The sequence below is a fragment of the Callospermophilus lateralis genome, chromosome 1 (genome assembly GCF_048772815.1).
Source record: "Callospermophilus lateralis isolate mCalLat2 chromosome 1, mCalLat2.hap1, whole genome shotgun sequence".
Classification (NCBI taxonomy): domain Eukaryota; kingdom Metazoa; phylum Chordata; class Mammalia; order Rodentia; family Sciuridae; genus Callospermophilus; species Callospermophilus lateralis.
The window spans coordinates 139,383,340-139,410,397 of NC_135305.1; the positions used below are offsets into that span (position 1 = coordinate 139,383,340).

The 27,058-nt window shown below is 41.9% G+C and overlaps 2 protein-coding genes across 5 annotated transcripts in view; one reads left to right on the plus strand and one right to left on the minus strand.

Annotated features, from left to right (window-relative positions):
- Nucleotides 1-818, plus strand: part of Ppil2 (peptidylprolyl isomerase like 2) — a 31,465-nt gene extending 30,647 nt beyond the window's left edge. The window contains exon 21 of the mRNA XM_076863636.1: nucleotides 233-818. The gene's annotated coding sequence lies outside the window, so the exon portion shown is untranslated. The remainder of the gene's footprint in view (nucleotides 1-232) is intronic.
- Ypel1 (yippee like 1) lies at nucleotides 391-27,058 on the minus strand. Of its 4 annotated transcripts, XM_076863840.1 has the most exons (7): nucleotides 26,864-27,058; nucleotides 22,727-22,874; nucleotides 21,544-21,615; nucleotides 10,890-11,087; nucleotides 6,065-6,108; nucleotides 5,280-5,388; nucleotides 391-3,572 (listed from the first exon to the last, which is right to left on the minus strand). In XM_076863840.1, exons 4-7 carry the CDS (start codon nucleotides 11,004-11,006, stop codon nucleotides 3,483-3,485), a joined length of 360 nt encoding a protein of 119 aa, XP_076719955.1. In that variant the 5' UTR covers nucleotides 11,007-11,087; nucleotides 21,544-21,615; nucleotides 22,727-22,874; nucleotides 26,864-27,058; the 3' UTR covers nucleotides 391-3,482. The 4 variants fall into 4 exon arrangements, with proteins under 4 accessions (XP_076719955.1, XP_076719888.1, XP_076719897.1 ...); XM_076863773.1 differs by lacking the exon at nucleotides 21,544-21,615; XM_076863782.1 differs by lacking the exons at nucleotides 21,544-21,615; nucleotides 22,727-22,874; nucleotides 26,864-27,058 and having other exon boundaries at nucleotides 391-2,641; nucleotides 10,890-11,536.

A 27,058-nucleotide genomic window follows, 5' to 3' on the forward strand; every position in this document is an offset into this window, starting at 1 on the left:
AGGTTTTTCATCACTCAGTTTATCCCTGCCCACTTGTCTGATAATTCACTTTTGCAAGAAAATGCTCAACAGGATGCAGTGACTGACTAGGCAGACACAAAGCCTGTAGATGGGGTGGGGAAGGGAGAATGCTGGAGGGGACTATATGACTGACTCTGATCATGCATGAGGGTGCTGCCTGACTCTTCAGCCATCATTTTAACTGTACTCTTATCCTTTTCTCTGGCCATAGTCAAAAGCTCGTGACCAGGCAGTGTGACATAGCAGTAGGACTCCAGCAGCTCTGAGACCCCAAAACAGCCCTTTGCTCTGGGTGAGCTCTGCAGGAAACCTGGGGCTCATCCCTCATTAAGGGCATAGACTCCTCAACAATGAAACAAGAAGTCTGACATCAGAAGCTTTATTTATAAACCTCACACAAACATAGGACAAAGGCCAGTGGCATGGCTTGGGGTAGGGGAAACTGAAGGCGGTGTGTGCACTTGAGCTTGATCATCCTTGCTCCTTGAAGTGAAGCTTCCTGCTGCCTCCAGGCTGCTGTCCATCTGTCCATCCAGCCTTATCCAGTGATCTGCACCTGCCCCTGCCCCAAGGGGAGGGCCACATCCTCACCCAAACTTGCCCTCCAGGGCAGAAGACCTGACCAAGTCCTTTGACAGAAGGTTTATATTTCTGTAGTTCATTTTAGAGCTTAAATTATGTCCTTCTAGATATTAAACCACTTGGATTTTGTAACTGCCTGATGAGATCATCAGGTAGAATAAACGACTTTTGGAAAAAAATCTCATCTCTGATCCTTTTGAATATCTGACAGATGCCATCAAGAATAAATTTTAAGATATAAAAATACTATGTGTGTACATATATAAAATGACAAAACTAAACCACGTTTCTAAAGCAAATGTACTGTGCCAGAATATACTACAAAGTTATAATCCTAGATACAACTCCAAATATTCTCAAGGAAAAAATTTAAATAAATAAAAGTCATGGGATGAGAGTTATTGTTTAGGAATTTAAGAGGGTGGAATATTCCAGCACTTAACCAGCACATCTGGTTGTGGTCTTGTATTACTTCCCCTGATGCCAGCTCATGGTCAGTTCATTTGGTTTACAGTTTAAAAAAGAAACATTTCTCAGAAGACCACCACCATCAACAAAAAATGATAAAAGTTGTGTTGGTATCCATTACCAACAAAAGTACAAAATAAGTCATAAGAGTACTAGTAAAAAATTTTCAATCAATGCCATCACAAAAGACGATACAAAAACCAAAGTGCTCAAATGAAAGGAGCAGTAAACTTGCCCAGAACATATAAAAGCTTTAAATATAACCTTAGTATATACAAAAATGGGTCAGAAAAATTCTAGAAAAGTCTCTTCAATTTAAGTAAAACATTTATGGAATCGTACTCGGGCTGCACTCTAGGCAGGCTAGTGAAGCCATATCATTTCTCCTCATTCTCTGAGCCTCCAAGGCTAAGTTCCCACTTGCAAAAGGAATGAAGACTAGAAAGGAAGTCACTGTTAGCTAATTTTTCACTTAGTGCTCATTTGTCAATTAAGGAAGATGTCTTTCCCCTTTACAATTTCACATAATGGACAGAAGCCACAGACCTTGCTACTTCATGTGCCACTCACAAGTGAAGCATCTTTAGATTTCAGACCTTGGGAGCAACAACTCCAGGCTCTAGCCACCTCAGGGTGGAAAGCTGTTTAAGTAATACAGGAACACAATAAGCCAGCCTCAGTCTACAAGAGACTAGCTCAAGAGAAAGCAGCTTGCTGGACCACCACCAGATGCAGAGGCTTACAGGCTGTACAAAGATGTCCTTTCTTTTTTAGGGTGACGATGTGCTTAAAGTAACCTGGCACTGTTACTCCTACTAAGCTGATAATGGCTTGGTGACATGCCCACTAAGTCACTGAACCCAGGACAATGCATTTCCCACATTCCAAGGCATCTAGTCTTGGGCAAAGAGATGGCACCAAAGGGTAGGCTCTGGGATGAGCACTGAACTGGAGCCAGGTGGCAACCCAGTGCCTGCACTGGTGACGGGACCTGGGCAGCTGGGGAGCTGGAACTGTCCAGAGACGGTTTCACAGCCATTTGCTAGGCTGAGAGCTATCAAGGCACACTGCTCTTCTAGCTCTCTGCCTCCCTACCAGCAGCCTTTTTTTCTACCCCTCTGCCCTAAGCTGGGGTACAAATTGTTGAAACCCAAAACTTATCTAGAAATGTTTTCTAATCTCCATTCTCTGAAGATCGGCTGATACCCTTGAATAGTGCCCATGCACTGCAGAGGCACAGGAGGATGGTGGGCCATGACTTAAAAAAAAATCTGTGACAGAAACCCAGCATTTGGGAAACTGCCCAGATCCCTTCCACATTAGCCCGCATGACAGCACCAGAAAGGGGAAAGGTGACTTACCCAGCAAGCCAAACACCTTTCCTTTACAACATTTAAACCCGTCTTGCAATTTTTAACCTTTTCTAAAGAAATTTTAATCTGGCAAATCTCAAGTTAGGAAGTTTTCCTGCTGGTTCTGACCTCTTTCATATGCAAAAATAATTCTTTTTCTTCAAGTACGTCCAGGTAGAAAATGAAATCCAGCTTCATACTTGGTCCAGCATGCTACTCTATAATGACATGAACCAGCCATTCAGCATCTGCCAGACTTGTGAGCCACTGTCACTACTGAGGGTAAAACCTCCAGGTCCAGACCTGTGAGGCTATCACCTCAGTAATGGCCTCTGCAGGGCTCTGGGATGGTCTTTTCTAGAGATTAGTTCACTTGCTTTCTAGATAAGGAATCTATTGCCTTAAAGAAACAAAATGTTCATTAGACATATTTCTCTATTTATAGCTTATCTAAAATGTATTGGTTATGTTCCATTTTTGAACAGGCTAAAACAACAACAAAAAAACCACTCTGGGTGGATAAATTTGTTGACTGCTTCTGAAAGATTCTTAAATGGACACTATGCCTTATGGTTTACATGTAGGAGGAATTACCAATTTGTAGTTTTGAGAATTGGGGTAAAACAAGCTACCTCACTCTAAAAAAGGGAGAAGTGAGACTTGCTCTTGAAAGAGACCTTGCCTCTCTGGTCTTTAGGGACTTAGTTTTAGATTTCTATTGAACATGAAAAAGCACAGCCAAACTATATTGAAGGCATAGGTTAAAAGAAGATATTAATTAGGCAAATAAGTCATCAGTTGGTTAATTCTTTTTCTAGAACTTGAGAAGTTAGAAAAAGATCATTGCAAACTTTCAGAAACAACCATGTACATAAACAGGACACAAATTGGGGATGCCTTACCCAAGGAGATGGCCAAGAGAGGCCTTTGAGTGTCAAAGCACGGCTAGCCTGTGAGGTCAAAGTTCAAGAAATATTGTCATCCGGGATGCTCTTACATCTCCATTACACTTCAGTCTCTTTCACAAAATAGTATTCAAGAGAATGGAAAGTTTCCACTTTACTCCCAACCATTGTCTTTGATCATGTGGGCAAGCTCAATAATAAATTTTCCTTCCTTATATTTCTGACTGCTCTCAAAGGCATGTTCCTTGGGAGGGGGGAAAAAAAGTAGAGAGAAGGTTTCAGGACAGAATCTTTCATTTTTCAACTTCATTATATCTTTTTTTTCTTTTTCTCTTGGTGATGAGGTTTGAACCCAGGGGCACTCTACCACTGAGCCACAAGCCCAGCAATTTTTATTTTGAGACAGGGTAGAAAATGCAGTCTCCCCAGCTGCTGGGATTATAGGTATGTACCACCATGCCTGGCTTTCCTTTTCTTACAAAAATAGGGATTAAAGGCCACCCTAATTTGGTTCTGGGGATTTAACCCAGAGGTGGTTTACCATTGAGTTACGCACACTGCCCTTCTTATTTTTTGAGACAAGGGTCTTGCAAATTGCAAGGCTGGCTGTGAACTTGCAATCCTTCTGCCTCAGTCTCCTGGGATTACAGGCCTGTACTGTTGTGCCCATCTGTGCAGTGTTAATTCAAACCTTCAAAGACCAGGATTTGGGATATAGCTCACTGGGCAAGCATGTGCTTAGCTGGTTTGAGGCTGTGGGTTCTATCACCAGCACACCAAAAAAAAAAAAAAAAAAAAAAAAAAAAATCTGTTTATTGAACATGTACTATGCATAGGGCAATTTAGGAGATATGATTGATATGAAGCACAGAGACATCAGTGAAAACAGGTCAAAAATGCTCAGGAGCAGGCCTTTTATGCAAGGACTATGGATACCGTCCTATCATTTTTTAATACTGAGTATATGGCCTGATAATACCTGTGTTGGGGACATAAATGACTAGGGTGAGTTGTCTGGTAGGCACAGAAGAGATGGTCCCAGTAGGAAAGTAGCAGGTAAAGCCATAGAGGAGACACATGGTATGGTGTCCATGAAGGGATGGCTGGGCTTCTGGAAGAAGGGCTCTGTGCTCCCTCACGTTTATGGATGGTCAGAAATTCAAGAAAGAGGGAGATCAGGCAGCCTTGACCTGGAAAACTCTGGAGCCACAATAATGTGGCAAATACCTTAAAAAAAGGAGGGCTCCACGTGTAACAGGCCTCTTGAATGGTATTGTCAAGGGTGGGGCTCCATAAGATGGACAGGTGGCTTTTGCTAGGAGAGAAGCTGGGGCAGAGTTGGACCTTAGGAAGCTGCCAACACAGAAGAGATCAGAAGCATGTCAGGCTCATGTGGCCTGGGACAGAGAGGGCTCAGCAGATGAAGCGGGCAGCAGACAGTGTTAGGAGGAGACCAATCATCCTCACTGGCCTCGGACACCTGAGTGCTAGGCGACCAGGGAGGAGGACAGGCCTTAGAGTGGGGAAGAAGGTTCAGGCTTATCATCTTTCACATTCACCGTGTCATCAGAGAAGGAATGGAGAGATGAAGGCTAGAGACAGGGCAGAGATGGCAACCATCAGCTCATGGTCCAGGGAAAAAAAGAAGAGCCCTGGGAGAAGAGTCTTTGGGTAACCTCTGCCTCTGAGCCCAGACACTGAGTTGTCTGCTGAACTTGCTCCAAACAATGGAACTCCCTTCATGGAAGTGCCTTTCAGGCTCTTGGAACCTGGGGCAGCCCCATGCATGACTGGTCCTGTGCCTTAACCAGCTTCCAAAGAAATTGCTGAAAATATGTCATTGATGGATACCACTCCAAAGGGAGGTTTGACTCAGTTGCATAAGCTGTGTGTGCATGTGTGGCATTTTGTATACATTACAGCACACCAGTTAGAAGAGGTGAGTACTCACGTATTTCCACCCGAGTGTGGTCTTGCAGTTCTCACAGTAGATGTCTGCAACTGCATGCAGCCCAGTGAGAAGGACCCTCTCCTCAGCGGGACCACAGCCCACGTTCACCCTGTAGGGACACAGGTGACCACCCTGAAGGCCCATATTCCCAGGCCCCACTGCTGGCTTCCTCCCACCCTGCCCCCCTCCCCAATTACTGAAAGTTCACCAGAAAGCAGCACTGCACCTTTTCAGTTCCCCAACCTCCTGCCAGCTACTATCTTTAATGAGAAAGAATTTTTCTCTTTTCTTTTTGCAGTGCTAAAAATGAAATCCAGGGGCTAGGGTTGTGGCTCAGTGGTAGAGCGCTTGCCTAGCACGTGCAAGGCCCTGGGTTTGATCCTTAGCACTACACAAAAATAAATAAAAGTATTGTGTCCAACTATAACTAAAAAATAAATATTTTTAAAAAATGAAATCCAGGACCTCACACATGCTAGGTAAGCATTCTACCACTGAACTACACCCCCAGGCCCAGGAGCAACTTTTTCTCTCCCCACAAGGATCCCAACATGGGACAGACTGCAGGAAACTAAAGTCCTTAGACTACATTTTCAAAAACTCCCAGACATAGAAAACTAAAATTCTTTTCAGGTCATATAAAGGCATTGGCTGGGTAATTCCAGTCCACAGGTGGAACTCCATTTATATATTCCAGCTATGCATAATTGAACAGGGGTTGAACAGAAGTGATCAATGCCACACGATGGGAACCCCAGGCCATCTGCCAGACAGCAAGTACTCACACAGAATTGAAGAGGTAGGCTCGTCCCTGACTTCCCTGAAAGGACTGTAAAGAAGAAGAAGGTGTTAGAAGATTGGTTGTGATAAGACCCTCAGGAGTTCTGCATTCTGGAATGATTGTGGAACAAGGTGAGAGAGCTGTTCAGTCTTGGTGATCCTGTGGAAGCACTAGTCCCTAGAGCACCATGCTAACCAGGGTTCCATTAACTCCACCAGAAGAGGTTACAAAGAACAGGACAGATGCCCCTCCAAAACTCTAATAATAAATGAGGTGAACAAACTGATTTTTCATCCATATTGAGTTGGGAAGTGAATTACTCTGTTGCTCCAACATTCTGAAAGTGACTGTATTGGAACATCATGGCAATACAGCACCAGGCATAATGGTATACACCTGTAGTCTAAGCTACTTAGGAGGCTGAAGCAGGAAGATCAATTGAGGGAAGGAGTTCAAAGTTAGTCTAAAACAAAACCAAAAAATGGTCATGGTCTAAGATGATCCATTCCCAGGAGTCAATGATCTTCCAGTGACATCTCACCCCAAAATGTTACCAGCCAAGGAACTGATCTAGTGTATTCATATATTCAAAAATGGTTCAATGTAAATGAATCAGAGTAAGGTAGTGTGCCTCTCTTAAATAGGAAAAAATGCCCCATGGGAGGGTTCATCTGCTCTGGTGCCAGGCTCAAATGACTCACACAACATGGTTAACCTCCAAAATAATCAAAAGAAATGCAAACCAAATCAAGTTTTTTTTTTTTTTTTTTTTTTTTTTTTTGCCCATCACCTTAACTTAAAATCAAAAGGCTGTGAGGAATGCTTACTGGGACATAATCTGACAACATCAAAATATAAAAGGCATATCCGGGCATGATGGTACACACCTGTAATCCCAGCAGCTCAGGCAGCTAGACAGGAGGATCATGAGTTCAAAGCCAGTCTTAGCAACTTAGTGAGTCACTAAGCAACTCAGTGAGACCTTGTCTCTAAAATAAAATATAAAATAGGGCTGGGGATGTGGCTCAGTGGTTGAGTGTCCCGAGTTCAATCCCCAGAACCAAAAAATAAAGGAAAAAGAAAAGGCACAAACTGTATGACCCAGCAATCCCACGTTTTAAGTATTTACTATGAAGAGCTGGACCTGGTGGTGCTCGCTGTAATCCTAGTGGCTGGGGAGACTCAGGCAGGAAGATCTCAAGTTCTAAGCCAGCCTCAGCAACTTGGCAAGGCCCTAAGTAACTTAGAGCCTGTCTCAAAATAAAAAAGACTGGGAATATGGCTTAGTACCTCTGTGTTCAATCCCTAGTACCCCCCCCCAAAAAAAGAATTTACTACAAAGAACCAATCAGCTTGAGTGCATAAGGAAATGTAACAGGAATGGTCACTGTCACAATATACATAATGGGGGAAAAAAAGGTGAGATGGGAGATTCTCATCATGTAAACAATGGCATCCATAAACAGGATTCATGTAGAGGATGGGGAACAGGCTGGTGAGTATAATGGAAAGAAATTTACAAAAAATTAAGTGTAAAATAAGTGTCAGTGTAACCTCTTCATTGAGAGTGAATAATGTGGTTTCTATAGACCAAAGAAAAGACATCATATTGTCAAGCCATTAAGAGGGCTAACTGCAAGGAACAGAGGTAGAACAAGGAAGGCGGAAAGACCAATTCTCCTTTTACTTTGCATATATATTTTTTCCTTTTTGATGGTGCTAGAGATTGAACCCAGGGTCTTGTGCAGGCACTCTATCACTGAGCTACATCTCCAGTCCCTTTTATCTTATTGATATAGGGTCCTGATAAATTGTTCAGGTTGGCCTCAGCCTCCTGAACGGCTGGGTTACAGGTGTGTACCGTAGCTCTTGGCCCAGTACTTTTTTGTGTGTGTATAGGAGATTGAACCCAGAGGCACTTAACCACTGAGCAACAAAAGTCTTTTTTTTTTTTTTAATTTATTTTATTTTTAAGTTTTTGGTATAGGGGATTGAACTCAGGGGCACTCAACCACTGAGCTACATCCCCAGCCTTATTTTGTATTTTATTTAGAGACAGTGTCTGAGTTGCTTAGTGCCTCACTGTTGCTGAGGCTATCTCAGCCTCCAGAGCCACTGGGATTACAACTCCTTTTTATTTTTTGAGACAGGGTCTTCCTAACTTGTGAGGCTGGCTTTGAACCTGTGATCCTCCTGTCTCAGCCTCTTAAGTCACTGAGATTATAGGTGTGTGCCACCACGCCTGGCCCAATAAGCATTAGTTTATATTTGATTGAATCCAGGGGCATTTATCCACTGAGTCACATTCCCAGCCCTTTTTGTACTTTATTTAAAGACAGACTTTGAACTGCTTAAAGTCTTGCTAAATTGCTGAGGCTGGCTATGAACTCGTGGATCCTTCTGCCTCAGCCTCCCCAGCCACTAGGATTACAGGTGTGTGCCACTGTGCCTGGCTAAGCATTACTTTAATGGATAATTATAAGCAATATTTTCTTTTAAAATTAAAAGCAAAAAGCAAAAAACAAAAAACAAAGGGAGAGCACCTGCTTGACCTTAATAGACATCTCTCACCTGAGCATGAAATAAATCTTTATTTTAAGCCACTGAGATCTGACTTTTTTCTACCTCACTTGATGCAAACAGCATTTGAGTTTTTGTTTTTGTTTTGTGTTGGGGGTTGAGTCCAGGGCCTCTAGCATGCTAAGTAGTAGCATGAGCTACAAGTACCCAGCCAACCAGGAATGTTTTAATTTTAAAATACAGCTTTCAGACTTAAAAGGGGTATTTCCTTAAGTGATTTTCTAGGATTTGAAATATCATTCTGTGTTCAATTTAACTAATAACTGTTTTATAGAACTTTTGCATATCCTGGCCAGACATGGTGGCACAAGCCTATAATCCCAGTGAACAAACTTGGGAGGCTAACACAAAAATTGCACATTTGAGGCTGACCTTGGAAACTTATCAAGACCCTGCCTCAAAAAATAATATACCCTGGGGATATAACTTAATGGTGAATCACCCTTGGGTTCAATCCTCAGTACCAGTATGGAGAAGGGGGAGAACTTTTGCACATCCTCATTAGCCTTCAGTTTTCTAGACTAGTTTTCTTGCCTATTATGCAAGTCTTTAGTTTCCAACAGGAAATGACAGAAGCAGCTCTGCAATTCAGATTCAGATGTTAGTCTGACCAGAATGTGGGGCAGCTAACTTCTGTAAATTGGGCCAGGAGAGGGATGGGTATGGTGGTACATGCCTGTGACCCCAGCTAATGGAGACTGAGGAAGGATGGTTGCCAAGTTTGAGGCCAGCATGAGCAACTTGGCCAAAGCCAGTCTCAATGTAAAATAGGAACTAAGGAAGTAGTTTAGTGGTAGAGTGCTTGCCTTCTGCTCTTGATGTAATGTTAAAAATAGCTAATAGTCTAGGGTTCTTTGAAGGAAGCATCTAAAATTCCTTCTGGCTACCTCTAATGACTGATATACCCAGGATGCTCCAGGAAAAAAGACCACCTGGTGCCCGACTATCTGTTCAGGTGAAAGGTCATGGCCAACAGCAGGTGTCATTGCTCAGTGAGATTACCAAGCCCCACAGTCCCTAACTGAAGGCCCAGAGTGCTCTGCCAGTCATTATCTCATGACACCTTTTTACACACTGCACCTGTCTCAGAAAATGAGGTGCCTCAGGAGTTTCTACCACTTTCCTGAAAGTTCTGGATGGAAAAAGGAGCCACAGAAGCAAAGAGAGCAGAAAATCTGCCTTGTTTAAAATGTTTTATTTCAGATAATAAACAGAAACAACATCTATTACTATTGAAAATGCAAGAGATAAATGTTATTCAAATTGAGTTAAACAATAAACCTATGAAGAGATTCTTGGAAGGTGCAACTTCCTGATGAGACTTTCAAAGTAGCCCAGGTAGATAGGTGGGGGATGAAGATTGGTTCCCAGAATGAATATTCGCTTTTCCATTATATTTGTATTATTCTAAATGTTCACATCTGGTTGATTATAACCATCACATCTGCTAATAAAGAGCTCAATAGAATGAGGAACCAGGGGATGCTTATTTATGTCTTGAGTCTGGAGGTACAGACCACCTACAGCTTTAGTCATGGGCTCTTACAGACCATGGCACAGGTGGGCATGTCCCCCTAGGCATTTTCTTCTCTTTATATTTTTTTTTCTTTTTGGTTCTAGGGATGGAACCCAGGCTCTTGGGTATGCTAATCAGGTGGTCTACCACTGAGCTTTACGCCCAATGCTCTGGGCATTTATCTGAGCAGCCTCTTTCCTTGTTAATTACTCTAAACTAGTCCTACAGATTTTCTATAGACTTCATTTCTTTCATGTTCTCTGATTTCATATTAATTTCACTGCTTTGACAAATAACTGACTCATCTTGCTCTTAGTAATTTACAAGAATTCCAGATGCCCAGTTCTTCAACACCCATCTATTGTGCCACGATTACAATAAAGATGTTGGTGTAGGGTCTGGAGTTGTGGCTCAGTGGTAGCAGAGTGCCTGTCTGGCATGTATGAGGCACTGGGTGTGCTCCTCAGCACCACAGAAAAAAATGTAAATAAAACAAAAGTATTATGTCTACCTACAACTAAAAAAAAAAAAAAAATTAGAAAAAAAAAAAGATGTTGTTGTAGCCACATTTAATCATGCACAAAACTTTCACCAACACTGCCCAGAAGGCTGTAGACCTTTACAACACAGCAAATTCAGGAAGTCATGTGGTATACTAAGTAAGTACCATGACGACAAATGATAATTGTGTTAAGTGTGTTTCATGAGGTTTTTTTTAACTCAAACCACTTGCCTTGGAGATCAGCTCGTCGTGATTGGCCAGGTGGGCTCTGCAGTGGATACAGCTGTACGTTCGGTGACAGTTTGGTAGGTAAGCTTGGAACGTTTTGGATTTGGTCATTTTCACCATTTCTGCTGTGCGCTCCTCACTCAGCTCAGGGCTGGCACTTGAAGACCTGCGGCTCTGCTGGACTCTCTGACAAAAGAAACACTGGAAAATGCACGCAAGAGCCGTTGTTGTTTGGAAGGGTGTGTGGCACTGTCCACACAGCTGGGACAAGAAAAAAATGTCACAACCTGTCAACAAATCAGACATAGCTATGGGTTATATAAAGAATAAAATATATATTATTAAGGAGTTATGTTTAGAATTTATGTGTTTTGAAGAATGGGGAGGGGGGCAAGGCTAGAAATTAAAGATCTCACTTTTCATTATTTTTGGTGGTGCTAGGGATCAAATCCAGTACTTACCACTTAGCTACATTTCAAATCCAATATCTATTCTTTAAATGTACTTAAAAAGAATACTGTTAACCATTCTATATTTAGTTAGAGGTGGTAAGTAGACTAATTTTAAATACAAATAGATGAGGAAAAAACATTTGATTAAATACATCTTATACCATGCCTGGCTTTAGGAAACATGAAGGAAAAGGAAAATGCAGCCAACATGGACTCCTAAATGAGATCAGCAGCAGTACTGGATACATCCCAAATCTGGGAATAATGACTCAAAGCACTAAGACATTTGAGTGATGGATCCAGTACTAACTAAACTTTAATAAATTACCTGCCAGTCTAGAGATAAATTCAGATTTAAATTCAAATACAGTCAAATAAACTTTGACAAGGACTTCAAAACCATTAAATGGGGGAGAGGAATCTATTTTTAACAAATAATGTTGGAAAAACTGGATAGCCATGTGAAAAACAAAAAGTTGGACCCTCACATAAAACTATATGGAAAAATTAGCTAAAAACTATATAAAATTCTTAGAAGAAAACACAGGGAGAAAGCTTGGAATATTAGATTTTGCAATAATTTCTTGGATCTGACATCAAAATCACAGGTAACAAAGGGAAAAAATAGACAAATGGGATTTCATGAAAATGAAAAACTTTTGTACTTGAAAGGATCCTATCAATAGGGTGATAAAGTAACCAACAGAATGAACGAAAAGTATTTTCAAACATACCTGATAAATTGTTAATATCCAGAATATAAAAATAACTGCAATCAATCAACAACCACTACCAAAAAAAAATTGATTTAAAAATGGGGAAAGGGGCAGGAAGGGCTGGGATTGTGGCTCAGTGGTAGAGCACTTGCCTAACATGTGCAGGGACCTGGGTTCAATCCTCAACACCACATAAAAATAAATGAATGATATAAAGGTATTGTGTCCAACTACAACTAAAAAAATAAATATTAGAGGCTAGGGTTGTGGCTCAGCAGTAGAGCACTCGCCCAGCATGTACGAGGCACGGGGCTCGATCCTCAGCACCACATAAATGTAAAATAAAGATATTGTGTCCACCTAAAAATAAAAATTAAAAAAATATTTTTAAAAAAAGAAGGGCTAGGGCTATAGCTCAGTGGTAGAGTGCTTGCCTTACAGGTGTAAGGCTCTGGGTTCGATCCTCAGCACCACATGAAAATAAATAAACAAATAAAGATATTTGTAAAAAATGGGCAAAGATATGCAAATGGCCAGTAAGTGCATGAAAAAATATCCAACATCACTAATCATTAAGGAAAGGCAAGTCTATAATCTTAGCAGCTCAGGAGGCTGAGACAGGAGGATTGTGAGTTCACAGCCAACCTCAGCAAAAAGCAAGGCACTAAGCAACTCAGTGAGACTCTGTCTCTAAATAAAATGCAAAATAGGACTGGGGATATGGCTCAGTGGCCAAGTGCCCCTGAGTTCAATCCCCAATACCCTCAACCCCTGCAAAAAAAGAACCAGAAAATAAAATATGTTAGCAAGCATACGGAGAAATAAGAACTCTTGTGCACTGCTGGTGGGAATAAAATGGTGCAGCTGCTATGAAAAACACTATGGTGGCTCTTTAAAAAAGCAAGCATGGAATTACCATATTGTTATGGTTTAGATATGGGGTGTACCCACAAAACTCATGTGAGACAATGCAAGAATTTTCAGAGGGCTGGGGATGTGGCTCAAGTGGTAGCGCGCTCGCCTGGCATGCGTGCGGCCCAGGTTCGATCCTCAGCACCACATACAAACAAAAATGTTGTGTCCGCCGAAAACTAAAAAATAAATATTAAAAATTCTCTCAAAAAAAAAAAAAGAATTTTCAGAGGTGAAGTGAATAGGTATATGAGAGCTATAACCTAATTAATGTATTAATCCACTAATGGATTAACTGGGCAGTAACTGTAGGCAGATAGGATGTGGCTGGAGGAAGTAGGTCCCTTAGGGTATGACTTTAGGGTTTGTATTTTGTCCTTGGTGAGCACAGCTTGCTTTTGCTTTCTAGTTGTCATGTCCAGAGCTGCTTCCTTCTGCCACTTCCTTCTGCCACACCATGGGTCCAGAGCTATGGAGTTGGACAACTGTGGATTGAAACCCTGAAACCATGAGCCAAAATAAACTTTTCTTCCTCTCAACTGTTCTTGTTAAGTATTTTGGTCACTGCAACACAAAAGCCAACTCAAACATATATGGTCCAGAGAGACATACATACCCAAGTCCTTTCAGCAGTATTATCACAACAGCCAAGAGGTAGAAACAACCCGAGTATTCATGAACAGATGAGTCATGTATAATGTCATGTATAGAATATTATTTAGTTTTTTAAAGGAAGGAAATGTGGGCACATGCCACAACATGAATAAATTTTGAAGACAGTATGCTAAGTGAAATAAGGCAGTCACAAAAGGACAAATACCTAGGAGATACCTAATCAAATTCATGGAGACAGAAAGTCAAATGGTGATTTCTAGGGACTAAGGAGAGGAGTGGAGAGTTAGTGCTTAATGGGACAGAGTTTTCAGTTTGGGATGATGAAGAGTTTAGAGATGGATGGTGGTAATTGTTGTGTAATGATGTTAATGTACTTAACTGTATGCTTAAATGTGATTAAGATGGTACATGTGATTTGTATTAACCACAATGGTTTTTTTTCATATATCACTTTTACATTTTAAACATATTAAAAAAAAGAAGAAGAAGAAAGAAGGTGAGTCCATGACTGATATTGCCATAACTGCCATCAGGACAGAAGCTAAAATTCTTCTGAGTAGCCTCACCTTGGCTGGGCAGTCTTTGTGACAGGTGTCTTGCAGGAGAGAAGCACACGAAGACTTTGTTTTAGGATAAACACAAGAGAAAAATTTTTTCCAAATTTAAAAACATGGGCATGGGAGCATGAGTCTTTAGGCAGTTTTGGCCCAGGAGGCCTGCTCCTCCTCCTCAGGGCACCTCCTGTCCTGGCCTGCAAAGAACTTCTGCTTCAAACAGTATACCTATTCTTCCTGTGCCCTCCCCTGAGATGACACTCAGGGATACTGTCCTGGATCCTCCACAGATTCCCTGGTCCTTCCACCAGAGCAGGAAGCTCTGCTCTCTGTTCAGGTATTCTAGCATAGGAAGGTCACCTTCTTAAATTTGTGAATTTAGTTTTGAATGGGCAGAACATAGTGTCTAAACATACAAGCTGCAGACAGACACAAAATTCCCAAGTTTACTAGATGTGCATGCCTAAAATCCTAGGTACTCTGGAGACTGAGGCAGAAGGACTGAAAGTTCCAAGCCAGCATGAGCAACTTAGTAACTCAGGGTCTTAGTGAGACCCTGACACAAAACAAAAAAATAAGAAGGGCTGGGGTTGTAGTTCAGTGATAGTACACTCCTGGGTTCAATCCCCACTACAAAAAATACAAATAATATAAATATATATGTCACTCATGTGTCTGCTGCCCATTTTGGAACTGGGACCATGTCACTACTAGGCCACAGTGCCCTTGCAATGTCCTCTTCTGAGATGTCACCCAGTTTGGACCTGTGTTTATCATTCTCTGTTTGCCTTGACACAACATGTATGTGGTGTGGCCCTAGGCAAAACCACTGTGTCTTCCATATTAAGAACTGGATATGGTGCTGTGACTTTTCTGTAGAGGCATGGATGAGTCTGCCCATGTTCCCATTGATTGCTGGCCTTCCTTCACCTGGTGCCCATGTTGTGTTCTCATCAGATATGCCTGGTGCATGTAGCCACTGATGGTTCATAGACACGTGATGGCTCCCAGACTGGGCCACTGTGTGATACTCCCATGGATGGCATCTCTCCTGGGACACCGGCAGGCATATTGTTGGTGCAATCCTAGGAAGTGACAGGTCAAAATTACATGCATCGGGGCTGGGGTTGTGGCTCAGTGGTAGTGCGCTTGCCTGGCATGCGTGAGGCACTGGGTTCAATTCTCATCAACAACTTAAAAAAAAAAAAAAATTACATGCATCTAGGCCACACTTCCAAATGCTGTGATAAGGACACTCTGCCAGCAGTGGACAATTTTTTTGCTGCCACTTGATATGGTCATATCTTCCTCCCTGCCAACTCGATATGATTACATTTAAAATTTTTTGCCAGTTGGTGGTATGAAGCAACATCTCACTGTGGCTTTAATTTGCTTTAACCTGGTCATTCATACTGATGAACAGGCATCCTCTTTTTGTGATACTCCTTTTCAGTCTTTCTTCATTTTTTCTATTAGTTGCTGATCTTTTCCTTATTGATTTGAAGGAACACATGATATATTATGAAGACTGAAGCATACACAAAACAATATAGATTGTGTCATTACAAGCATTATTGTGATGTAAATGTGCCTCCTCATTCTGAGGGAGAGATGTTCTGGGACAAAGCTATGGCTGATGGTCACTGTCCAAGGCTCCCAGAGCAGAGAAGAGAGCTCTTATAGCTGCAGACCTCTGAATGTGACCATATTTTTGAAGCAGTGGCCTGATTCTGGTATTGTTGTGGGCTGCATATCCCAATGCCCTCAGCCTGGATCCTCCACACATTAGTCACATATATGAAAGTATGCATGAGTCCCCTAGAGGCAGCTACTCCTTAACTCAGTACAATATACTCTCAACTTAGTTGTTCACATGTGCAATGTGAATTTCAGGAGGAAACTTAATTATATAGACATGTGTATCATGTACACATGTATATGTGTGTATGTATATATGCATGCATTCATTAATGGGTTTCAAGTTTTCCAAAAGAATAGTCTAACTAGACTCATTATCAATGTGTTAGTTACCATATACAGTTCAAATTTTAAAAGACAAAAAGTAAACCAAAAAAATATATATGGTTTAAGATTTTATAAAAACCAACTTCCAGGTGGCAAAGTGCTTGCCTAGCATATGTGAGACACTGGGTTCAATTCTCAGCATCACACAAAAATAAACAAATAAAATAAAGACATGCTTTCCAGCTACAATTACAAAAAATGAAAACAAACAACTTTCATTTATAAAATTATGATACAACATATATTTGGACCAATTCTCCCACTTTTGAGAAATAATAAAAATGCTGACAAAATGATATTTTGTTTTAAATTAATTTTTATAAGAGAGAGAGTCTTGCTATGTTGCTGAGGCTGGCCTGGAACTCATGGTCTTCTGCCTTAGCCTCCCAAGTAGCTGGGATTACAGCATGCAGCTTAGGACATTTTCTTCAAAGCATAAAGGGGTTTACACGATAGTGAGGAACACTCTGGCTCCCTCTAGGAAGGGAGAACCCAGAGGAATGAGCTAAGCATGGCAGTTGCTCATGCTCTGAACGCATTTGTCCAAATTCAGCAAACTTGGGCTTCTGTTTACAAGTCTAAGGTCAGCCTTAGGTGCAGAGTCTGATGAGGATACCCACTCTACAAAGTAGTCAACATAAGATTACCTTAAAATGAATTTACAGTCCAAATCCCATCAGTAAGAAGGTTCTAAGAACCTAGTTGAGGTACCTGCCAGAAATAAGCATAAATCTAGTCTGGAGGAAGTAGCTGTATCCAGACTTTAGAAATCCCCACAAGTAATTTTTCAATGAGTAACAGAGTTAAAAATAATCAGGCAGGCTGGGGGAGTAGCTCAGTGATAGAACATTTGCCTAGAATATGTGAGGTCTCGGGTTCAATTCCTAGCTACTTGGGAAGCTGAGGCAAGAAGACTGCAAGTTCCAGACCAGACTGGGTAACTTAGCAAGATCTTGCCTCAAATAAAAAGGGCTAAGGATATAGCTCAGAAGTACAGTACCCCTGGATTCAATCCCCAGTACAGGAACAACAGAAGGAAGGAAAACCAAAAATATATGTAGGGAACAGCCAACAAGAAAAATAACCTTGTAGGGGCTAGGGTTGTGGTTCAGTGGTAGAGCACTCGTCTTGCATGTATGAGACACTCGCATGTATCAGCACCACATAAAAATAAGTAAAATAAAGGTATTGTGTCCATCTACAACTAAAAAAAATAATAATAATTGAAAAAAATAACCTAGTAGCTGAGTACAGTGGCGCACTCCTGTAATCCCAACAGCTCGGAGGCTGAGGCAGCCTCAGCAAATAGTGGGGCACTAAGCAACTCAGTGAGACCCTGTCTCTAACTAAAATACAAAATAAGGCTGGGGATGTGGCTCAGTGATTGAGTGCCCCTGAGTTCAATGCCTGGAACCACCCCCTACAAAAATAAAAACAACCTTGTAGACCTGGAGAAAAACATGAGCAGAAATAAAATAAAATAAACACAATAGGTTTGGGCTGCAGTTGTGGCTCAGGGGTAGAGCACTTGCCTAGCATGTGTAAGGCACTGGGTTCAATCCTCAGCACCACATAAAAATAAATAAAACAAAGGTCCACTGACAACTAAAAAAGAAATTAAAAATAAAATCACAATAGGTTTAACAGGAATAAGACAGCTAAAAAGAGAATTAGTTAACTAAAGATAAGTCAGAATAACTAATAATGGAAAAATTTCCAGAATTGAAGAAAGAATAATTTATAGACCTAAGAGGTGAACAATCCCAAATAGAAAAATAAAATAAAGCCATAGCTAGTCAATAATAATGAAACTGGGCCGGGTGTGGTGTCACCCAGAAGCTCAGGAGACTGCAGCTGGAGGATTGTGAATTCAAAGCCAGCCTCAGCAATTTGGTGAAGCCCTAAGCAACTCAGTGAGACCCTGTCTCTAAATAAAATACAAGAATGGGATGGGGATGTGGCTCAGTGGGAGTGCCCCTGGGTTCAATCCTCAGTACCAAAATAATAATAATAGTAATAATGATAATAATGATGATGATGAAACTATACTCCAGGCATGGTGGTGTATGCCTGCAATAACAGCCGCTCAGGAGGCTTGAGGCAGAAGGATCCCGAGTTCAAAGACAGCCTTAGCAATTTAGTTAGACCCTGTCTCAAAATAAAAAAGGGTTGGGGATGTGGCTCTGTGGTTAAGCAATCCTGGGTTCAATCCCTGGTACCCCCCACAAACTATAGTTGGGCACGAAGGCACACACTTGTAATCTTAGGTACTAAGGAAGATGAGGCAGGAGGATTGAAGTCCAAGGCAAGCCTAGAACAATTTAGTGAGACTCTATCTCAGGATAAAAAAAATAAAAAGGGCTAGAAATGTAACTTGGTGGTAGAGTGCCCTTGGATTCCACAATACCAAAACATTTTTAAAAGAATTCTGATTATATTGGATATTCCTAACTGGTGATTCCCAATCCTTAACTGTTTTCCCCCATGAACTGCTATTATGTTGTGTCAATCCTGAATTTTCCCCTGGATTTCTTTAGATTCAAGAATTTCTCAAGATTCAAGACCTCAAATGTAGGCTCAATACTTTACATTTTGCAGATTTTGTGCTGCTAGGACCTATTGGATCCTTCATGAATTTAAATCCAGGCCTCCCTCCCATCTTTGATAAACTCTGATATGCCCCAGGAGGTCATGGAGACAAGTGTTAACTGGATATCACCTTACATGGATCCCAGTTCCATCTCCTGGTTCCACTCCTTTTCCCATGTATCTCAACCTTCCATGAGGACATGAAAAGAGAGCTGGCCAGTAGTATATTCAAATCCATGTTCCATCAATAAGAAAAGAATGAACTTGTTCTGGTTCTACTTATTAAACTCATGTTGAATCTTTGTTTTAACATTTTTATCCACATTTTTCTATTGAAATGACATTAAATAAATTTCTGTTTTCTCTCTTCTCTCCTTTCCCTGGATTTTCCTTTAATAAACATACTTAATTATAATGGTATGAAGTGAAGGGCCATCAGGGATAGGAATCTTACTCGAAAACTGGTTATTCAGGTCTTTTGTGGCGAAGCACTAAAGTGACCTGAATAGACAGCTACAGAAACTACCTTTCACTTTATTCATTGGTTTTGAACAGATGATAGCAGTTTGATTCACAGAAAGGCCAATACCCCTCATTTTAAACTCTTCATTACCTTCTAATGGAATAGCACTCTTTTTAATTGTGGTAAGAATACTTAAAATGAGATCTACCCTTTCAATTTTATGCACAAGGTACACTGTTGACTATAGGTATGATGACTATACAGCAGATCTCTCCAGCTTATTTCTTTTACTTTAATTCAAACTTTATGCCCATCAATTAATAAGTCTCCATTTTTCCCAGTTCAGGCAACCACCATTCCAGTCTTCGACTATTTTTTGTTTTTAATGCTGGGGATTGAACTCAGCAGTGCTTTACCACTGAGCTACATTCTCAATCCTTTTTGAGATAGGGTCTCACTAAGTTGTTAAGGGTCTTACTAGGTTGCTGAGGCTGGCCTTGAACCCAGAGTCCTCTTACCTCAGCCTTCTGAGTTGCTGGGATTACTGGCATGTGCTACCATGCTTAGCTTAAATCTGATGTTTAAAAAAATGTTTTTAGATGTTGATGGACCTTTATTTTATTCATTTATTTATATGTGGTGCTGAGAAGGAACCCAGTGTCTCTCACACATGCTAAGCAGGCACTCTACCACCGAACAGCAGCCCAGCCCTTAAATCTGCTTTTAAATCAGACATTCACTGTCACTTTAGGGGAAATCATGGTCAAGTTTTCAAACAATTAATGTACAAATGGGCTTCTACAACAGGATCAATTGGAAAGCTGGGCATGATAGTACATGCATGTAGTCCTAGCTACTTGGGATGCTGAGGCGGTAGGTCGACTTGAGCCCACATCTGAGAACAGCCTGGGGAACAGTGAAACACTTTGAGAAACAAAACAAAACAAGCAAATAAAAACTGTGATCTGGAGGGCAACTACCATCCCCTTGAAAGATATTGATGTGGGGTAAGTTTGAGTAAAAACATTGTTCTGGGTTCCAGAAGTTCCTCTCCAAAAATAAGCACAGAAATTATTTTAAGAGAATGTGAATCAGGCCCATGTCCATATGGTGCAGTTACCACACTTCTAAAGACAGAAACACTGAGGAATGATACCAAATGCCAGCAGCTTTTGACTCTTTATGGGATGAGGTGCAGACTGCCTGGGCCATGGGCACTTTGTTCTCTTTCACCCCCTACCTCATGTCAATCACAGCTCTGGTTCTTTCTAGTCCCTGTGAAGTTTTACTTTTGCTTCAGCATCATTACCACCTGGTAAATAAGTTGGGCCCCTCCCATAACTTTACCCCCAAAGTTTTCTAGGTTGTGAGGTGAAAGGAGGATATCAGGCACATAAAGAATGAGTGTGTGGGGGCTGGGGCTGTGGCTCAGCTCAGTGGTAGAGTGCTTGCCTAGCATGTGCGGGGCCCTGGGTTCGATCCTCAGCACCACATAAAAAAATAAATAAATAAAGGTATTGTGTCCAACTACAACTAAAAAATAAATATTAAAAAAAAAAAGAAGAATGAACGTGTGAGTTAACTAGAACTGGGGTCTCTGCTGGACTTGACCATGAAATCACAGGTATGCCTGATATACAGAGTTCCAGGAAGTAGAGGGATGAACATTTTGCTCAAAAAATACAGGATGTGGGGCTGGGGTTGTAGCTCAGTGGTAGAGTACTTGCTGAGCATGTGTGAAGCACTGGGTTTGATTCTCAGCATCACATAAAAATAAATAAAGGTCCATCAACAACTTATTAAAAAAAAAAAAAAAAGACATTATGTGTACTCATGTGGCCTTGCCATGTAAGCCAGAGCTCATAAAGAAGGTTGGATCTCAGACAGGTGATATGTGCTAGGGACGTTAGGTCCTTGTTCCCGGGGAGGAGTAACTGATGAGAGGCAGAAGAGGTTTCCCAACCTCACTCCTTCCTCCAAAGCTGCTCTGTCCCAGAAGTTCCAGCTCTGAGGCCTTTCCTTCTTCAGGGGAAAAGGCCTCTCTGCTGCTGGCTTCCTTTTCCCATCACTCACTAACATAACACTGTTTTAGGGATTAAAAAGGTAAAAAGTCAACTTGCCATCACAGAGAAAGGGACAACAGATAAAACTGCCAGCTTATGGATAAGGAAATGCAGCAGCTCCTAAAGAGCCTAATAGTCAATGCCTACACTATTCGAAGGATTTTACTGCATAAGAATCACCCACGTTAACAGTAATCCTAAGAGATATGTGTTGTTCTTAGTCCCACTGTGCAGATGGGGAAATTGAGGCCCAGAAAGATTAACCAACCTATTCAAAGCTGCACAGCAAGCTGTGGAGCTGGATTCAAAGCGAGGGAGTCCAAAGCCTAGATCACTGCGCCTGTAGACACACAAACAGATGTGCAACTTCACTCATCAATGCAGACTGACAGCACACTGATAGCTTTATTACACTTAGCAGGTTGGCAATAGCTTAAAAATATTTGAGCTGGGCATGGTGGTGTATGCTTGTGGTCCCAGCTACTTGGAAAGCTGAGGTGGGAGGATCACTTGAGCCTAGGAATTTGAGGCCTGCCTGGACAACATAGCAAGACTTTATCTCTTTAGTGGGGGGAAAAAGTTGATAATACTGCTGCATCTGTTTGGCAACTCCCATTAGCATTCTTGGGCATGCACCTCTGAACACTGGAGGGTCCATCCCAGAAGTTCACCTTCAGACTGTCTTGTTCATGTGCAAATACCTGGATATCAGTAGTCACAATTTGCCTTCAATAATCTCAAATTAGAAGCCACTTCAAGTCTAATCAAAAGACTGACCAAGGGACTGGGGATGTGGCTCAAGCGGTACCACACTCGCCTGGCACGAGTGCGGCCTGGGTTCGATCCTCAGCACCCCATACAAAGAAAGATGTTGTGTCCGCTGAAAACTAAAAGATAAATATTAAAAAAAAAATTCTCTCTCTCTCACTCTTTCTAAAAAAATAAATAAATAAAAAGACTGACCAAATGCACTAATAAGCATGTATCAGAAGCACTTCAAATGTGAGGCTTCAGCTAGAGACTGGAAGGGAAGAGAAAGGTGACTTTTTTTCACTGTCTGCTTTATTTTATTTTTTTTGTGGTGCTGGGGATTGAATTTGGGGCTTTGTGCATGTTAGGCAAGTGCTCTACCACTAAGCCATATCCCCAGTCCATCTCTCTGCTTTTTTGTACCTTTCCATTTTGATGCCAAGAGTATGCACAGACTATTCAAAATCATACTTAGAGGGGCTGGGATTGTGGCTCAGCGGTAGAGTGCTCGCCTAGCACAGGCGGGACTCGGGTTCGATCCTCAGCACCACATAAAAATAAAGGCATTGTGTTGTGTCCATCTACACCTAAAAAAATAAATATTTAAACAACAACAACAAAAATCACCCTTAAGAGTACATGCACTCACAAGAAGGGAAAGGCCTGGAAGGATTTATATCAAAGGTTAATAGCACTAGTACCGTTTGTCTTAGGAGCTGCTGCATTTCCTTATCCATAACAACAGTTTCCCTCTGCAAACACATATCCACTTCCTTCCTTCATGAATCACAGGATAATAGGCTTTCTCCACATTTCAGATACTGCAGTCTTGGTGAACCACAGGTCCCACTGGGAGAGGCAAGAAGTACCAATTACATAACTGCCTTAAGAAGGAGCTCCTTTGGTCCGCTGTGGTCTCTCAACAGCTCCCATTATCTAGGGAACCAAGGGTGTCTGGCACCTCCACCACCCAGTGATCCAGACACCTCTGGCTTTAAGATCTGTTTTTTCCATCTCTCCTCCCACCATGCTCAAGTCCTGCATATCTCCCACAAAACTATAGATAATGTGCTTGCACTCAGTCTCTCTTTCCAAAGAATCTGAAATACATTCCTTCTTATTTCTACCACTAGTAAGTTTGCAACAGCCGTAGACCTGATACATATTCTAGCAGAAGTGTCTAGTTTCCTTGCAAAGAATCAAAATGGGGAAGAAGTAGGAAGTACACACAGGCTGCCCTAGAAGGCTGAATTGGAAGGGAAGTGGCTGGGAATTTTAAACTATTTTATTTAGTCACATGTTGAATAAAATATAATAAAACATTCAAAGCCCTGTCTTTTGTCAAGGGAAGAGAAAGGCCAGAGTCACAAAGAACTGCAGAAGGGCCCTATGCTCAGGGGAGTGTATGCCAATAACACTGGGAAGTCAAAGGGTACCACATAAGCAAGAGCAGGTGAGATTTACCACAGAGATATACCTCCACTGGAAAAAGCTGAAAGAGGGATTGACTCTTGAGAGGTTTCCCGGGGTTCCATACAAAATATGCCGTATATTTGTTGGCTCTGGGACCTTAAATCAATCTTTGTTTCCTTCTATAACATGGGGTAATATGTAATTCATATGGCTGCCCACAGAATCACAGTGTTAAAGAAGGTGGTCCTTGGTCACAGTTCAAAATGCCTGGCAAATGCCTCACAATAGGAACATACTGTCATTGTTACAGCAAGGCAAAAGACTAGTAAGCTCAATACAAACCGCACAAGGAATCTTGGCCCTCATCCCAGAGTCCTGAAGGTATCAGAGGACCTGCTAAATAATGGGGAGTAAGGTCTCTTAAGTCCTTCCTGGTGTATTCCTAATTGTGGGTTAGCTCCAGGATTCCCATTTTATTTTCACCTGATGATGGGTTTTCAGTAGAACAGTGTCTCTCTCATAGGAGGTTGGCAGAATTAATTTTGTCCTCTTGACATCTTTCCTGAATCCATCTCACACTGCCCACCCCATTATTCTTAGCTTTCCATGTCTTGTATTCAGAACTTTTTCCAACTTTAACTCAAATCCCTTGTCAAGCTGGGTCTGGTGGCACATGTCTGTAATTCCAGCGACTGGGGCGGGGGTGGGGTGGGGGGGGCTAAGACAAGAGGATCACAAGTTCAAAGCTAGCCTCAGCATCTCAGTGAGGCCCTAAGTAACTTAGGGAGAAAAATAAAAATATAAAGAGCTGGGGATGTAGCTCACTGGTTAAGCACCCCTGGGTTCAATACCCCTGGTACCCCTGGACCCCCAAAAATTCTCTTGACAAAATTCGCACTCTTAGATGGGGATTTAGCTCAGTGGTGGAATACCTGCATAAGGCCCTGGGTTCAATCTCCAGCAAAGTAAATACATAAGTAAAACTTTAAAAATTCCCACTCTCTAGAGGCATCACTGATTGTCAGATCTAATTACTCATTAAAAAAAAAAAAAAAAAAAAAGAGTGAAAGAATGAATAGTTTTAAAGCAGGAGGACTCAGTTGAAGTGCTTACAAAGTATACAGAGGCCCGGGGTTGGATCACCCATGCTGGAAAGCAAGCAAGAGGGAGGATTTCTACTTCTTCATATTCTAAACAACTTTTAGTGCATTTATCAGCCTTCCCAGGGAAAATAATACACTAAAAGTACACAGCAGTCCTTTGCCCTCTCCATCCCTGCTCTTTGACAAGATGCTTGTGGAACTCAGTGAAAAGAGGCAGGAATCAAAGGATAGATATTACAGGAACACTGGTCTCAACATAAAGAAACAGCTTTAACAACTTTGGTGCTTCAAAATGCAAAGATTTAATGTTTGGAGTTTAAAGAATGGACCCAGACCAGTTTTCAAATTTTTTTTTTCTTTTTTGTACCAGGGATTAAACCCAGGGATGCTTAAAAACTGAGCCATATCCTTACTCCTTTTTATTTTTTATTTTGAGACAGGGTCTCACCAAGTTGCTTAGGGCTTCACTAAGTTGCCAAGGCTAGTTTTAAACTTATGATCCTCCTGCCTCAGCCTCCCAAGCTGCTGGAATTCAGGTGTGTGCCACTGTACCCAGCTAATTATTTTTAAAAATTTGACCAAATATACCACAGCAACGTAGGATGGTTTAACATTAGGGAAAACTGGATGAGGGGTATAGTGGAAATGAAAAACTATCTTTACAACTTTTTTTTTTTTTTTTTTTTTTTTGGTGCTGGGGATTGAACTCAGGGCTTCACCCATGCTTTGCACATACTCTTTTCACTGAGGTACAACCCCAGCTCTTTTGTAACTTTTATGGAAATCTGTTAAGTTTTTCTAAAATAAGTTTATTTTAAAAATAGGCTGGGGGGGGCTGGGGTTGTGGCTCAGTGGTGGAGCGCTGGCCTAGCATGTGCAGGGCCCTGGGTTCGATCCTCAGCACCACATAAAAATTAAATAAAATGAAGGTATCATGTCCAACTGCAACTAAAAAATAAATATTAAAAAAAAAAAACAGGTTTGGGTGTGTAGCTCAGTGATAGAGTATTTGATTAGTATGTACAAGCCCTAGATTCCAACCTCAGCATCAAAAAACAAAGATTATTGTTCAGATTGGTAACTAAGATAATTCAATTATTATTTTAAGCGCCTTAGTATTGGCCAGATCCTGTGCTAGTACATGTATGTGGTATGGCAGGAATTTGCTCTAGTCCCTTAAGGAGAAGCCACTCTAAACATATAGGGTACAAATGGATGTGCACAAAGGTACAAATTTTCAGCATCAGCATTCCTCAAACATGCCACCAAACAATGTCCTCCTAGAGCCTTCGGCTAATGATGGGGCAACCAGTGTATGAGTATAAGACTCAATGGTACCAGGATCAAGCTCAGCTTCTGGCATGGAACAAGTGCTCAGCATACATTTGCTACGTTTACTAGAAAACAGCAGAAGCTAAAGGGCATGTATGTGATGGGAGATGGCAGTTTGGCAGGTGAAGCAAATAGTAAGGTTTCACAGAGAATGTAAGACTGGCTTGAGCACTTGAGAAATTTAGAGGCGGGGGGGGGGGGGGGGGGGGGGGGGCTCGGTGGCTGACGGATGGAAATAACAACATTCTGGCCACGCCTGTACGTTTTGGATAGAGAAAAAAATGCAACGGAACCCAAAGGGTTTGGGGTGGGGAAACTGATGTCTTTCATGTCCATAACCTATCTATCTGAAAAGGAATTTTTGCCTTATTTCTGTACTAGAATTGAGCACACAATTTAGACATCAAAGACGTCAATCAACAGCAGGCAAGGGAGGGTGGTGGCTCCTACTTCGTAGGGTTCTCAAGCTCTGGCTTTTGCAATCTCTGCATTAATAAAGCCTACAGCCACAAGTGGTAAACACCAAGGACAATTAATTTTAATTATGATCTTCGTGTGGGCAACTTGAAAATACGTCCCCCTCGCAATAAACAATCCTTCATTGGAGACATCTTTTGTTCTTATTTCCTCAATTACGGCTTTTATTTTTTAAAAAGGAAAGGAAAAAAAAAAAAAAAAAAACACCACTAGGTTTCTAGTTCATGTCCAGTAAACCTCTGCATGATGGGGCGGGCAAGGGGCCGGGAGAGGCGGGGAAAACCAAAGATTAGGCTTTGTGGTGTATTTCCAAATGGAGTGAACCAAATATCAACACACCCGAAAATGAGAACAGAACAAAAAAGTCAACGGATCCGCCTCTCTCGTGCCCCTGCCCGCCCGCCCGCACGCACGCCCAACAGGTGCTTCCCAGGCCCGTCCGCAACCATAGTACCCTAGGGTCGCCACAAAGTAACCGCCCGCGCAACTGTAACGAGGCCCGCCAGTACTCACGGCCGCTCCGCGGTCCGTGCCCCGGCCCGCAGCGCCCATCCGGCCCGGGCCTTGGTCAGCGCGGGCTCTGCTCTCAGGCGGCCCCGGCGTGGCCCGGGACGCGCTGCGGCCGTTGGCGCCTCGGCAAAGCGCGAGGCATCCTCCCGCCGCCGCCCCGCGGGCCGCCAGCCCTTTGTTTTGGAGCAGCTGCCGGGC

What these genes read in the sequence shown, in the direction of transcription:
- Ypel1 (XM_076863766.1), bottom strand. Translation starts at nt 11,192, where the DNA reads ATGTCTGATTTGTTGACAGGTTGTGACATTTTTTTCTTGTCCCAGCTG. An exon ending in ACGACGAGCTGATCTCCAAG is followed by an intron (nt 6,109 to 10,889) that starts GCAAGTGGTTTG and finishes TCTTCTTTACAG; the next exon opens with TCCTTTCAGGGAAGTCAGGG. An exon ending in GCCTACCTCTTCAATTCTGT is followed by an intron (nt 5,389 to 6,064) that starts GTGAGTACTTGC and finishes GTGTCCCTACAG; the next exon opens with GGTGAACGTGGGCTGTGGTC.